This window comes from Oncorhynchus gorbuscha, linkage group LG18, assembly GCF_021184085.1.
Source record: "Oncorhynchus gorbuscha isolate QuinsamMale2020 ecotype Even-year linkage group LG18, OgorEven_v1.0, whole genome shotgun sequence".
NCBI classification, from domain to species: domain Eukaryota; kingdom Metazoa; phylum Chordata; class Actinopteri; order Salmoniformes; family Salmonidae; genus Oncorhynchus; species Oncorhynchus gorbuscha.
Window position 1 is genome coordinate 56574664 of NC_060190.1, and position 16405 is coordinate 56591068.

Genomic DNA, 16405 nt, shown 5'->3' on the forward strand with positions numbered 1-16405 from the left:
AGACAGCCAGGAAAAGCCTCAGCCATTCCTGTCACGCATCTTCACCAGCTAAATAACTGAATCAGGCTATTTCAGTCCCCGCTGAGTGGAGCTGTAATTTGGTGGCGTTTTGGTCCCTGTACTCTCTACATACAGCAGATAGGCAGGCGCCTTCTCTGTGCTGGCCTTGAAGATCACTTAATAGCTTCTGACCTTCCTCAGGGATCTCAGCAAACAGGAGAATTATCCGTCTTTACGTCTCAGCTGATAACCTTATAAATTGCCACTTCCCATGATGTGCATACCTCCCAGTTAACCAAGACAGAGCTTAGTGTTCCCAGAACAGCTTCTGACACACTAGAATAGAAAGATGTGTTCTGTGTTAACCACTGGACAACGTGCTAGTTTTATTCAGTCATGGTCATGATACAGGAACAGCCTCTGGATTTCAGACTCTCTCTGTGTTTCATCCTATGAATCTCTGTCTGCTAACTTTAGCGTCATCACATGACTGAGTTCCGTGCATGCCAGGGCCAATAGAATGTCAGGAACATTGGTTAATTGGCAGTCACATGCTACAGACATTCTATTTAGAATCATTTGAATGCTCTTCATGAGCCCTACACTGGCCATGAGAGAGTCAGTCAAAGATAATTCGTAAAAATCCAAATAACTTCACAGATCTTCATTGTAAAGGGTTTAAACACTGTTTCCCATGCTTGTTCAATGAACCTGAAACAATTAATGAACATGTACCTGTGGAATGGTCGTTAAGACACTAACAGCTTACAGACGGTAGGCAATTAAGGTCACAGTTATGAAAACTTGAGAGGCCTTTCTACTGACTGAAAAACACCGAAAGAAAGATGCCCAGGGTCCCCGCTCATCTGCGTGAACATGCCTTAGGCATGCTGCAAGTAGGCATGAGGACAGCAGATGTGGCAAGGGCAATAAATTACAATGTCTGTACCGTGAGACGCCTAAGACAGCGCTGCAGTGAGACAGGACGGACAGTTGATCGTCCTCGCAGTGGCAGATCACGTGTAACAACACCTGCACAGGATCGGTACATCCAAACATCACACCTGTGGGACAGATACAGGATGGCAACAACAACTCCCCGAGTTACACCAGGAATGCACAATCCCTCCATCAGTGCTCAGACTGTCCGCAATAGGCTGAGAGAGGCTGGACTGAGGGCTTGTAGGCCTGTTGTAAAGGCAGGTCCTCACCAGACATCACCGGCAACAACGTCGCCTATGGGCACAAACCCACCGTCACTGGACCAGACAGGACTGGCAAAAAGTGCTCTTCACTGACGAGTCATGGTTTTGTCTCACCAGGGGTGATGGTCAGATTTGCGTTTATCATCCAAGGAATGAGAGTTCCATCGAGGCCTGTACTCTGGAGAGGGATCGATTTTGAGGTGGAGGGTCCGTCATGGTCTGGGGCGGTGTGTCACAGCACCATCGGACTGATCTTGTTGTCATTGCAGGAAATCTCAACGCTGTGCGTTACAGGGAAGACATCCTCTCTCATGTGGCACCCTTCCTGCAGGCTCATCCTTCCAGCATGACAATGCTACCAGCCATACTGCTCGTTCTGTGCGTGATTGTCAGTGTTCTGCCATGACCAGCGAAGAGCCCGGCTCTCAATCCCATTGAGCACGTCTGAGACCTGTTGGATCGGAGGGTGAGGGCTAGGGCCATTCCCCCCAGAAATGTCCGGGAACAGGCAGGTGCTTTAGTGGAACAGTAGGGTAACATCTCACAGCAAGAACTGGCGAATCTGGTGCAGTCCATGAGCAGGAGATGCACTGCAAGACTTAATGCAGCTGGTGGCCACACCAGATACTGACTGTTACTTTTGATTTTGACCCCCCCCTGTTCAGGGACACATTATTCACATGTCTGTGGAACTTGTTCAGTTTATGTCCCAGGTTTTGAATCTTGTTATGTTCATACAAATATGTACACATGTTGAGTTTCCTGAAAATAAACGCAGCTGACAGTGAGGACGATTATGTTTTTGCTGAGTTTATAACACACGTGCCTTTGTTAGCAGTCTCCTTAGTAACAGGTGGTCAATCACACTTCTTTTCACTCTGTTGACCTGCAGCAGTTTAGCTTCATTTGAAATATGTGATCGTCATTAGCTTAGGCATGATCAACTTCATTCTGCAATTAAAATGCAAATTGAAAAGACACAAGCTGTTTTCAAGTTGCTTTGAATGTTACATACTTCGACACATTGTGCTTTTCCCAAGCCCCATACAAACTCCCTATGACAAAACAAGTATAGAAGTATTCAAACCACATTCCCATAAGAATGTACTGTGTAAATACATGGACCACAACATTCAGTGAGACAAATAACAAAGATGATATTACCAGAGGGTAGCCTAGTGGTTAGAGTGTTGGGCCAATAATGGAAAAGTTGCTGGATCAAATCCCAGAGCTGACATGGTAAAAATCTGTCCTTCTGCCTGAGCAAGGCAGTTAACCCACTGTTCACTGGGCGCCATGGACATTGAATAAGGCAGCCTGATTCAGAGGGGTTGGGTTAAATGCGGAAGACACATTCAGCTGGACTACTGACTAGGTATCCCACTTTCCCAGAGCCATATATGGGATGTTTGTTCTCTCCAGTGTAATCTTCCTGGAGTCAGCTGGCCCCCTGTGGACCAGACCACTGACCTGCATCAACACAACTCAGGGATTATCTACTCCCTCTATGGTGTGTAGCCCAGAAAGCATTTGGCTTACAATCTGTGGTGCCTCTCATCTCAGCTTTAATTAAGCACATGGAAAAGACACTTGCTCTCAGTGCCAAACCATTGACACACACACTGACTGCACAACCCCTCTGTCCTTGGGTAAAGGCCCACATGGATGAGAAGATATGTAGACGAAATGAATAAATATATGGTTTGGGTTAATGAAGTAAGGCTGTGTGCGCTGATGAGTTTTGAAACACGTGTTCCGTTAGATTAATACACAGATGACTGGTGACAAAAGGGGGGTTTGTTTTTCCCACTACTCATTTCTTTGGTGACAATGTGCATCTCTGCGGGTATGACTTAATGGCAGTGGCCTAGGGGCTCAGTAAAACAGGGGTAAAAAGACCGAACAGAAATGTGTCTCAAGTTTGTGCCTCTGTTTTGGTCATAACAGTCAACAAAATGAGAACTCCTCTCTGGCCCTTTGTTATTTGACCACAGCAAAACATAACAATGAAAGACAGCCTCTAAAAGGAACCTACATGAACACATACTAATGCCCCCAACATGTCAGTAGCATTGGTCTTCAATCACTTTTAATCTAGAGCGTGTAGTTAAATACCTATAGTTTTGAGACCTGCAGCAGAGGGGAGGGTGTGGAGTGGACACAGATTACGAGGGCCTGAGACCTAGCTAGCGTAATCCTCTGACCACACTGACACAGTCCAATTTATTGCCCTGCTACTTCAACACAAACTTAACCTGGATCTCTTGTCTAAGTGTAAAAGTAGAAAACGGGAGAATAAAAACGACAAGAGAGAAGTAAACTACTCCTGTCATTTTGGATGTAAAGGTTATATTAATTGAGGAGACAGCTTGTGAGTTACAAACTGCGCTTCAGTGAAGACCATATGAATCCCATTAGCATAGCTTTTAATGCAATCATTCATGGAGATGTATCATCAGCACATCATTTATCTGGGTTTATGATGAGCTCAGCTGGAGCTCACAGACATCTGTTTACAAACAGTGCTGTAAAGGCCCATTAATCACAATATTTGTAACACTTGACTCATGACCTCATGGGGGTAATGACATTTACAGAGAGGTGTGCTTTTGCCATGTTCTCTCATTCATTTTAGCACTGAGCAGATGGTGAGCGTGACTGATCAGTGGTAGACATAGCTTCACATGAACCCACCAGTCTCCAGTAAGGGTACGGACACCTGTCAATCTCTCTCTGAAATGCTATTTTATTCCAATGCAGGACAACATCAGTACATTAACAGGCATGCGGTTTCTATTTCTACATTATAGATATTCAATACATAAATGATTCTATACAAAATATAAAAATATGTGGGACATCATTTACATCGTATTTACATTACTTCCTTAATTTAGTGAATTAATTAATTTAGTTATATACAGCCTATAAACTTGAGTATAATGGTATAGACCTAAATCACATTGCATGAAATAGCTGGACCTTACTAAACTGTCTGTACCTCACTGTTGCTGAATGGAAATGATTATTATTACGATTGCACATTGTCTTTGATAAACATGGTGACAGACAAGCGTAACGCAGAGCGAGAGTCAGAGAAATATAATCAGTACTCGGGATATCTTATTCTGAAACATTAAATGGATAAACATGCAAAACATTCTGTCAACGGTTTACCCAACTGCATATCAAACATTGTCAATCTCACAATACCCAACTTCAGACTTATTTTCTGAACAGATGAACTATGTTAGTGTATACTGGGGAGGGAGGGCACATTGTCTTGACTCTTGCCATGTGCCGAATGTTAAGAGATTATGCAATTCTTGCTTTTCCGGCGTTTCCGGGTGTGCAGCTGTCCTCCTCTGCCGCTCATTTGGTGCGGTCCGCCCACCCCCGTGGAGCTGTACTTGTGGAGGAGCTCCTGGCTGCTTAGGTACCTGAGCTGCACGGGCCTAGGAATGGGCTCTCCCAGGAAGTAGCCCTCGTCATCTGACTCAGATGATGAAGAGCAGGTGGAGCACCACTCATCCTCATAGTCGTCCCATGAGTAGGGCCCGGCAAGACGGCGGTGGGCACCTGGGTTCTGCAGGGTGAGGTCAGAGGTGGTGCGAGGGCACTGCCGGAATGGCTCCGGCCCCCTGCACCTCCCCCTTGCACCCCCAAACAGGTCCCTGGCGCCCCGGGGAGGGGGGAATTGGTCATAATCCTCTCTGACTCTCAGCTGGGGCCTCTCCCTGCGCTCAGCGGCCAGGTGCAGGGCGTTCTCAGAGCGGGAGCGTCTGGAGCGACGGGACCGGTGGTGGTGGTGTTTACGGCGCTGAGGGGTGTCTTCAGGGGCAGCCGTGTCCGGGCCCTCTCCTTGTCTCCGGGTGCGCTCGCTGATGGGCGGGAGGCGTGCAGCATTAGCGCTGCTCACCAGGCTGACCCTGTCCTCCTCCTGGTAGGTGAAGCCGGGGGGCAAGCGGCCCATCCCCATGCCCAGGCCCGGGGGCTCACAGTACTGCAGAGGATACTGCACCGGGGGCTCCAGCTCCATGTAGGGCTGGCCTGAGGTCAGGCTGCGCAGAGACTCAGAACTGTGGAACTGGACCGAGGAGTTGAGGGTGCCAATGTTGCTCTTCTCTGACACGTTCATGCCAGAGTCTTTGCTCAGGTCGGGCATAGAGAAACGAGACAGGTGCTCCTGGCGCTTCCCTCCATCTGCTGACGTTCCTTCAGAGAGAGAAGAGGGATTAGTCAGTGGTCAACTTCATCAGTTGTCCTCATTATGGTCATTAGGAGTGTGCTGACACTGCTATACTCGTATTCCTAATCGTATCCGTAAGTTGACAGTTGATAGTCAGATCGAATGGTACTCGTGATAGGAAAAACGGAAGTGTTTTAATATACCCAAATAAATGTGGACAAAATACCTCCTTGCATGTTCTCACTGCAAAAAAGCTGCAGATTAGGAGCAGTGCGCAGAGGGGTGGGTGTGTATATGTCCTCAACTTGCAGTGGGCAGCCAAGTTTGCTGTCACTCAGTCAGAATGTGCATTAGCATTTCATATTTTTTCCCGACCCATGCCCCACTTGTTAGATATTATGCACATTGATAGCTTGATAGCAAACGTCTTCGCCATGTGATTTATCATAGTAGCAGCAGAAATCTAAATGATCAGACTGAAAACACGCGAGGGAAAGTGATCGAGTGAAATTATGAAGCGAGTGGATGGAGAAATACAGCTTCACTCTATCCAAATCAGAGCAGCAGAATCATTGTCCCGCCCGCCCTTCTCTTTACAGACAGGAAAACTAGCCAGTTATTCAGAGCACACACATGACTGGCTCAAATAGAGCACCGCATGGTTTAGAAACTCTGTTTCTGACTGACATGAGAAAGATACTTGTTGGCATATTTTTTTTCTCCTGATCACTGATAGTGACAAAAAATACTTGAATCATAATCATATCCAGAAAATTGCCCATATTCGTTACGATACTCAATTTGTCAGACTAATTGGCACTCCCCTGAATATCATTACTACATCAGGATAGTAGTCGGTTATAACCATCAATATAACACACCATCATATTACACTCTTATGTGAACGATACCTGTTTCGTTAGCCCCAGATCGGTTGCAGTATTATGTGAGAAATAAAATGTCCTGAGCAGTAAAATATATTGCTTCAAATATAATCACATGAATTCATCTTCACGTGATGGTGAATTTTGAATGAGTTACCTGTAGCGTTGGACAGGGTGAGTGACTCCATGGAACCCCTGGGTGTCTGCTCTAGGGGAGTGAGCTGCTCCGTGAAGCTAAGTGCACTGATGGGGTTCCTGCTGCGCCCCATCTGGGGAGGCCCCACCTCCCTGTCCCTCTGGTTCTCCCTCTGGAACACATGCAGACTGACTGAGCGCTTGTCAGAGAAGCCATTGTGGGGTGAGGAGCTGTGGGGTACATCAATGCTTTGCTGGGGTTTCAGTTTGGGTGAGTAGTAGTTGACTGAGTCCTTGTGGAACCAGTTCTCATTCATAGAGTGGCCCTTCACGGCTGAGATGAGCGGCCTCTTGGGGACACCCGTCTCCTTGGACCTGGGGTCTGGTTGGCTGCCCTGCCCGGGGGAGGTGGAGTTATAAGCAGTCCTCACGTTGCATTGGCTGAGCAGCTGGAGTGGAGTGGGTGTTGCTGTGTGGTCTGATCGGCCCTCGTAGGGGTACGTGTCGCCTCCCTGTCCCTGGCTCTTCCATGCGGGCGGCTCACGGGTCAGACTGGGCGTCTGGCTGGACAGACTCAGCAGGTCCATCTGTAAGGAGAGAGGGTCCACCTCGCCCGAAAACCGCCCCGCCTGACCCCTGTTCTTCCCAGCCTTGGAGCTGCGGTGGGGCTCTCGAGTGGAGTGTGTGCTCTGGAAGGCAGAGTCTGAGGAGTCTGACCCGTTAGGCTCACCTCCAAGGCTGCAGGAGCGTGAGCAGAAGATTTGTCCCTGTTTGGGCAGGAAGGGGCGACCTAGAGGGAGCACTTACAGCGGGCACAGCAGAAACAGCCCTCTGTGGCGTGCCAGTGCTGCCCGTCATACGTCATCTGGCCCTGGTCAATGCCTGCGGGAAAGAGTGGAAAGACTTGTTAGCATATAAGCCAAAATGTCCATGAAAAAGTCCCAATACATTTGACCGTTTTGCTCAGTAATGCTTAGGGTCAATGCCTGCAACATAAAACCCTCAAGACTAATCATTGTAGAAATACTGTTGCTGGGGAATGTGAAAGAGAAAGTGCTATAAGCAGCTAGGCAAATTGAGGCTAATCAAATACAAAACATGAGCTAAATATTCTAGAGGGAGAACTCATATCCGAATCAAAAGATAACGATATCATCCCTAAACTGGATTTAAAAAAAACTGTAGTAGCAAATTATAAGTAAACTTGAGTGAAGAAAGGCTTTGGGGCTTAGACACTTAGCTGAGTTTACTCATTATGTACCATGCCTGGCACTGTATAAACACATTGCATTTGAAGTATGTATGGAATTTCCGGGGAGAATGGTCCTAGGCTAATGGCTGCCATCTGGTTTCAACGTGTTTTTTGATGGTTTCAATTTATAATCAGTTTTACTCAAATACTTTCTTTATCCTGTATAACACATAATTACAGAGCTGCATGTCTGTCTGTTGAGGGCCATGCCAGATCACAGCTGGGGATCCTGTTGAGGGATAAACCAGCAGCTCTCTGGACTGAGAGGAACACACAGAGCTTGCACTGGGCCAACTGGTGATACGGTGCTGGGTTTACCCTCCAAAATAAGTTCTCCTACTCAGAACAGGGTTGGTTAACCTACAGAAAATAATGTGTGAAACATGTATCTGCTGAATACATTTGAAATTTATCTATCTCTCTCAGAATGACCTTCTTGATCCAAATCAGTCAGGTTTCAAGACTAGTCATTCAACTGAGACTGCTCTTCTCTGTATCACGGAGGCGCTCCGCACCGCTAAAGCTAACTCTCTCTCCTCTGCTCTCATCCTTCTAGACCTATCGGCTGCCTTCGATACTGTGAACCATCAGATACTCCTCTCCACCCTCTCCGAGTTGGGCATCTCCGGCGTGGCCCACGCTTGGATTGCGTCCTACCTGACAGGTCGCTCCTACCAGGTGGCGTGGCGAGAATCTGTCTCCTCACCATGCGCTCTCACCACTGGTGTCCCCCAGGGCTCTGTTCTAGGCCCTCTCCTATTCTCGCTATACACCAAGTCACTTGGCTCTGTCATAACCTCACATGGTCTCTCCTATCATTGCTATGCAGACGACACACAATTAATCTTCTCCTTTCCCCCTTCTGATGACCAGGTGGCGAATCGCATCTCTGCATGTCTGGCAGGCATATCAGTGTGGATGACGGATCACCACCTCAAGCTGAACTTCGGCAAGACGGAGCTGCTCTTCCTCCCGGGGAAGGACTGCCCGTTCCATGATCTCGCCATCACGGTTGACAACTCCATTGTGTCCTCCTCCCAGAGCGCTAAGAACCTTGGCGTGATCCTGGACAACACCCTGTCGTTCTCAACTAACATCAAGGCGGTGGCCCGTTCCTGTAGGTTCATGCTCTACAACATCCGCAGAGTACGACCCTGCCTCACACAGGAAGCGGCACAGGTCCTAATCCAGGCACTTGTCATCTCCCGTCTGGATTACTGCAACTCGCTGTTGGCTGGGCTCCCTGCCTGTGCCATTAAACCCCTACAACTCATCCAGAACGCCGCAGCCCGTCTGGTGTTCAACCTTCCCAAGTTCTCTCACGTCACCCCGCTCCTCCGCTCTCTCCACTGGCTTCCAGTTGAAGCTCGCATCCGCTACAAGACCATGGTGCTTGCCTACGGAGCTGTGAGGGGAACGGCACCTCAGTACCTCCAGGCTCTGATCAGGCCCTACACCCAAATAAGGGCACTGCGTTCATCCACCTCTGGCCTGCTCGCCTCCCTACCATTGAGGAAGTACAGTTCCCGCTCAGCCCAGTCAAAACTGTTCGCTGCTCTGGCTCCCCAATGGTGGAACAAACTCCCTCACGACGCCAGGACAGCGGAGTCAATCACCACCTTCCGGAGACACCTGAAACCCCACCTCTTTAAGGAATACCTAGGATAGGATAAAGTAATCCTTCTCACCCCCCCCTTAAAATATGTAGATGCACTATTGTAAAGTGGCTGTTCCACTGGAAGTCATAAGGTGAATGCACCAATTTGTAAGTCGCTCTGGATAAGAGCGTCTGCTAAATGACTTAAATGTTAAATGTAAATGTTAAATTGTATTGATTTCACACACTGATCATTTTCCCCTTTGTGAAAACGGTCTTAAGTTCACATAGTCTGTATTTAAGGACAATACGGTATCTGCATGCCAGTGTTGCATTAAGTCCTACCCACAGTTACTCTCAGCTAAAAGCAGGTAATCTCTGCACCATTGCAAATTTCTCCCTGAAATGTTTCTCCAAGCTAAATCCAGGTCATTCCTCTGTTCTCTATTACCATTACAGAAATCCTTCAGCTGAAAGAGCATCAGTGAAATCATCTAGCTTTGCATATGCCAGTGCTCTAGCGCTCAATAATAGGATTCACGTATTGGACCTAGGGCCCTGCGTTGGCTCTGATGGATGGGTTGGGTGTGTGGCATACCAATGTGCTCCCCACAGGAGTCACAGTACTCTGCATAGAGGGACTGAAAACAGCTGCAGCAGTAGGGCCGGCCCTCCTTCATGATGTACCGCTGGCCACCCAGCATCGTCTCACACTCGAAACAGCAGAAGTGCTTCATGTGCCAGTGCCTGCCCTCCGCCTCCGTGCACTCGTCCGCAAAGATGATCTACAGACGGAGAGAGGGAAGAGGGATGGGGAAGGTATCATTTATCATGCTGCTTTTTCTCTGAGGCAAGGCCCTTCTCACCCAATTACAGAGAATGACAGGACAAAGACATCAAGGCCTCGTTGCCTGCTGCTGTAGACCTCTCCCTCCTGCATACTGACAGACACTGTCCTACTGTATTACACCACTTTTACAACCCACTCTTTGGGATCATGTGTATGGAGATCTAATTGAAAATAATGCTTAATTATTCCCATATTATAGCAATGTATTTCAGACAACACCATATAGGTCTCTTCTGTTTACCCATCTCTAAATCATCTATTGTGTTTTGCATGGCAGTTTAAAAAAAAAAGTATTTTTATTGAACCTTTATTAAACTAGGCAAGTCAGATAAGAACAAATGATTATTTACAATGACGGCCTACCCCGGCCAAACCCTAACCCATACGACGCTGGGCCAAATGTGGGCCGCTCTATGGGACTCCCAATCACGGCCGGCTGTGATACAGCCTGGAATCGAATCAGAGATGAGATGAGATGAAGTGCCTTAGACCGCTGTGCCACTCGGGAGCCCAGTTAGTGTCATAGTATTCAATATAATATTTGCTGGGAAGGCCTATGAAACCTTTAGTATCAGAGAGGATTGTGACTGCGTGGGTGTACTGTATGTGTGTTTGTGTGCCTGTGGGTGTGTTTAGCGGGGTATGCACTCACCTCGTCACATGCGGAGCAGCGTGGTTTGAGTCTCTCTGCGTGGTGCCGACCACAGTAGATCTTCCCTTCCTGGTAGAAGTAGATGAGGTCCACCAGCAGCTCGTCACACATGCTGCACACGAAGCAGCCAGGGTGCCAACACACGCCGTGGCCGGCCCGCGACGCAAACACTGCAATGTCACCTCCGTTTATCTGCCCCCCACACTGAGAGATGGTCAGAGACAGAGATGGTGGAGGGGAGAGATGGGGGAGGAGAAAGAGACATGGTGGAGGAGAGAGAAAAAGGGGGAGGGAGAGGAGAGGAAGATTAGAGGAGAAGAAAGGTACAGGGAGTGGGAATTGAGTGGGGTTTAACAGTGAGAGATGGTAGGGAGGGGAGAAAGGAGGGAGATGGAGTGAAGGAGACAGAGTGACAATGAGAGAAAGGTCAGGGAGTGCAGCAGATATTTAGAGGGGTGGGAGAAAGTTACAAACAGTCGGGGAAACACAAGACCCTCAAGTCTACCATTGGTGAAAGACAGGGTCATAACTTGAATGTGAGGCTCCATTATATGAGCTGCTTTTAAATGTCAGCTGAGCACTTCACGTGGTGAATCACAATAAAAGTGAGAAATGTCACTGGGTACTTAAGATTCTGTTAGATTCTACCACAAAAGAGATGTGCATGTCCTTCACCTTCATAGTCCTTTCCTTTCATAACCTTCTAAAGTATTTTTCTTTCTTGTGAGAGATCCCTCATAGTGATGTGACTATACACGTATTTCTATCACATCTCACCAACTATAGCCACTGATGTATAACGTCTACCAGATGTCTGTCCTGCCTCTGCCCTACTCATCATGTGAGTGCACCAGTCCCAGTCTCGCAGGAGTCAGTGTACCTGCTCACAAATCACTCCGGTCATCGTCACAGGAAACGGTCTCACACTGCCGCGGCCCAGATTATCTCGTTTCCGTTGGTTACTGAAGAGTTTGAGCTCCCGCTTCTCCTCATCGTCCAGAGTGTTACAGTAACGTACCTGGAAAACACACACAGATTGTTAAAATAAATGGCAGCAGAGAAACACAAACTCTGTAGTTTGTTGTAATTATTAAGCTAGAGATATACGTTACAATGTCACTGTGACAAATGACCCCTTTCCAACGTCTGTGTGCCCAGGGGCCCGTGAGGCAGGGGGTCTCACCTCATTGTCGTGGGGGGGCAGCTGATGGAGGAGCTGTTTGATGCGGTGCTTCTCTCCTGGGCTGTTTACATAGGGCACCTTGTCCTCAGGCAGGGAACTGTAGTACTGATGAACCTGATGGGAGAGAAACAGACTTGTCAGGCCACCACTAGGGTAAGCTGTCAGAGCCACCACTACGGTAAGCTGTCAGAGCCACCACTACGGTAAGCTGTCAGAGCCACCACTACGGTAAGCTGTCAGAGCCACCACTACGGTAAGCTGTCAGAGCCACCACTACGGTAAGCTGTCAGAGCCACCACTACGGTAAGCTGTCAGAGCCACCACTACGGTAAGCTGTCAGAGCCACCACTACGGTAAGCTGTCAGAGCCACCACTACGGTAAGCTGTCAGAGCCACCACTACGGTAAGCTGTCAGAGCCACCACTACGGTAAGCTGTCAGAGCCACCACTACGGTAAGCTGTCAGAGCCACCACTACGGTAAGCTGTCAGAGCCACCACTACGGTAAGCTGTCAGAGCCACCACTACGGTAAGCTGTCAGAGCCACCACTACGGTAAGCTGTCAGAGCCACCACTACGGTAAGCTGTCAGAGCCACCACTACGGTAAGCTGTCAGAGCCACCACTACGGTAAGCTGTCAGATCCACCACTAAGGTAAGCTGTCAGAGCCACCACTACGGTAAGCTGTCAGAGCCACCACTACGGTAAGCTGTCAGGGCCACCACTACGGTAAGCTGTCAGAGCCACCACTACGGTAAGCTGTCAGATCCACCACTACGGTAAGCTGTCAGAGCGGCTAACAGATCGCTGCAGCTGTACACAGCCCATCTGTAAATAACCCAGCCAACCAACTACCTACCTCATCACCATATTTGTTTTTGATTTTCTGCTCTTTTGCACACCAGTATTTCTACTTGCACATCCTCATCTACACATATATAATTACTACACCACTATTGGCCTATTTATTGCCTTACCTCCTTACTCCATTTGTACACACTGTATATAGACTTTTCTATTGTGTTATTGACTATACATTTGTTTATCCCATGTTTAACTCTGTGTTGTTGTTTGTGTCACACTGCTTTGCTTTATCTTGTCCAGGTCGCAGTTGTAAATGAGAACTTGTTCTCAACTGGCCTACCTGGTTAAATAAAGGTGAAATATATATATATATAGTTTTTTTTAATACCAGTGACATGGTACAAAGATTAGGCTACAAGTAGCAAATGAACATTTATTGGAATCATGTAGGCTATTTGAGGAAGGAGAACATTTATATCTGCAGTGTGACCCTAACCCTACCACAAGAACACACATACATGCAGTACATACACACAAGGACACACACACATATACAATCACTTTGATTTATGACCCTCCGATGCAGTCTTAATGGAACCTGGCCTTTTATTCCCTCCCAGCATGTTGACATGAGAATGCAATGCATTACCCCTCGACATCACACACACACACACACACACACACACACACACACACACACACACACACACACACACACACACACACACACACACACACACACACACACACACACACACACACACACACACACACACACACACACACAAACCGTGTTTGTGTCAGACAGAGGATTAATACTAACCCCACCATTCAAAATGACTGCTACATTCTCTACATTATGCCGGCCAACAATGAACGTCATTTTGGTAGAAATGTATTACAGTCTCTCCATTATAGAGTAACAGGGGGGCAGAACAGAATGGGAGCCAGCGGTCTTCAATTGCGTTGATGTCAGGAGCATCAAGCGCCAGAGGATGGAGCAAAAGAAGGCAAAAGAGAGAGAGAGCGAGAGAGAAGGGGGCCAGCGGTACAGGAGAGGCAATCAATATGTGCTGACCACAGAGCCACAGGCAAGCCCATTTTAATAGCCTAGGTACCCAATAAATGGATCTTTGGACTGGAACCTATCGGCTTTGTCCTTGGGTGCGATACAAAGGGCCCGCTACCACAACAATAAGGAATGAATAATGAAGAAATATATACACTACCGTTCAAAAGTTGGGTCACTTAGAAATGTCCTTGTTTTTGAAAGAAAAGCAATTTTATGTCCATTAAGATAACATCAAATTGATCAGAAATACAGTGTAGACATTGTTAATTTTGTAAATGACTATTGTAGCAGGAAATTTTTTATTTAACCTTTATTTAACCAGGCAAGTCAGTTAAGAACACATTCTTATTTTCAATGACGGCCTGGGAACAGTGGGTTAACTGCCTGTTCAGGGGTAGAACGACAGATTTGTACCTTGTCAGCTCGGGGGTTTGAACTTGCAACCTTCCGGTTACTAGTCCAACACTCTAACCACTAGGCTACGCTGCCGCCCCAATGGCATGTTTTATGGAATATCAACATAGGCGTACCGAGGCCCATTATCAGCAACCATCACTCCTGTGTTCCAATGGCACGTTGTGTTAGCTAATCCAAGTTTATAATTTTAAAAGGCTAATTAATCATTAGAAAACCCAATTATGTTAGCACAGCTGAAAACTGTTGTTTTTTTTAAATTAAAGAAGCAATAAAACTGGCCTTAGCATTTGTGGGTTTGATTACAGGCTCAAAATGGCCAGAAACAAAGAACTTTCTTCTGAAACTAATCAGTCTATTCTTGTTCTGAGAAATGAAGGCTATTCCATGTGAGAAATGGTCAAGAAACGCAAGACCTCATACAATGCTGTATGCTTGACTTGGAGTCAACATGGGCCAGCATCCCCTTGGAACTCTTTTGGTACCTTATAGTCCATGCCCCAACAAATTGAGACTGTTCTGAGGGCAAAAGGGGTTGAAATTCAATATTAGGAAGATGTTCTTAATGCTTGGTACACTCAGTGTGTGTGTGTGTACACACGTACAGTGGGGCAAAAAAGTATTTAGTCAGCCACCAATTGTGCAAGTTCTCCCACTTAAGAAGATGCGAGAGGCCTGTAATTTTCATCATAGGTACACTTCAACTATGACAGACAAAATGAGAGAAAAAAATCCAGAAAATCACATTGTAGGATTTATTATGAATTTATTTGCAAATGTATGTATGTATGTATGTATGTATGTATGTATGTATGTATGTATGTATGTATGTATGTATGTATGTATGTATGTATGTATGTATGTATGTATGTATGTATGTATGTATGTATGTATGTATGTATGTATGTATGTATGTATGTATGTATGTATGTATGTATGTATGTATGTATGTATGTGTGTGTGTGTGTGTGTGTATGTATAGCCTCTGGATTATCTATAATCTCTGATGTCGAAATTTATACCCAAACACACTACAACATGTTCTATGACAGCTGGAAATAGTCTGTGATTCTTGGAAATAAAACTAGGTGCATGTTTATTGTGGGGTACTCTTTTAACTTTTATGCATGTCTAGGGTGAAACGTCCCCCTTTTATAAGTGTGTGCTGCTTTAAGTGCAACTCAATTCCTCTGGTTGTGTTTTGGTTGGCTTGGCTCGGGTCGACAAGGGAAGCGGCTCAGGGATCCTTGCATATTTCATGAAACAACAACTGTGGTCAAGCCCTGATACACCAGAGAACACACAGACACACCCACGAAGACCAAGCCCTGATAAATCACTTAACACACAGACACACACCCACGAAGACCAAGCCCTGATAAATCACTTAACACACAGACACACACCCACGAAGACCAAGCCCTGATACATCACTTAACACACAGACACACACCCACGAAGACCAAGCCCTGATACATCACTTAACACACAGACACACACCCACGGAGACCAAGCCCTGATACATCACTTAACACACAGACACACACCCACGAAGACCAAGCCCTGATACATCAGAGAACACACAGACACACACCCACGAAGACCAAGCCCTGATACATCACTTAACACACAGACACACACCCACGAAGACCAAGCCCTGATACATCACTTAACACACAGACACACACCCACGGAGACCAAGCCCTGATACATCACTTAACACACAGACACACACCCACGGAGACCAAGCCCTGATACATCAGAGAACACACAGACACACACACACCCACGAAGACCAAGCCCTGATACATCAGAGAACACACAGACACACACACACCCACGAAGACCAAGCCCTGATACATCAGAGAACACACAGACACACACCCACGAAGACCAAGCCCTGATAAATCACTTAACACACAGACACACACCCACGAAGACCAAGCCCTGATAAATCACTTAACACACAGACACACACCCACGAAGACCAAGCCCTGATAAATCACTTAACACACAGACACACACCCACGAAGACCAATCCCTGATAAATCACTGAACACACAGACACACACACCCACGGAGACCAAGCCCTGATAAATCACTTAACACACAGACACACACCCACGAAGACCAAGCCCTGATACATCACTTAACACACAGACACACACC

The 16405-nt window shown here is 46.9% G+C and overlaps 1 protein-coding gene across 1 annotated transcript in view; it reads right to left on the bottom strand.

Annotated features, from left to right (window-relative positions):
• Nucleotides 1-3931: 3931 nt before the first annotated feature.
• LOC124003536 (prickle-like protein 2) overlaps nucleotides 3932-16405 on the bottom strand; it is a 75133-nt gene continuing 62659 nt past the window's right edge. The window contains 7 exon segments of the mRNA XM_046311867.1: nucleotides 3932-5420; nucleotides 6436-7209; nucleotides 7212-7295; nucleotides 9861-10047; nucleotides 10765-10968; nucleotides 11645-11782; nucleotides 11948-12061. Coding sequence (XP_046167823.1) covers nucleotides 4513-5420; nucleotides 6436-7209; nucleotides 7212-7295; nucleotides 9861-10047; nucleotides 10765-10968; nucleotides 11645-11782; nucleotides 11948-12061 — 2409 coding nt within the window. The 3' untranslated portion in view covers nucleotides 3932-4512.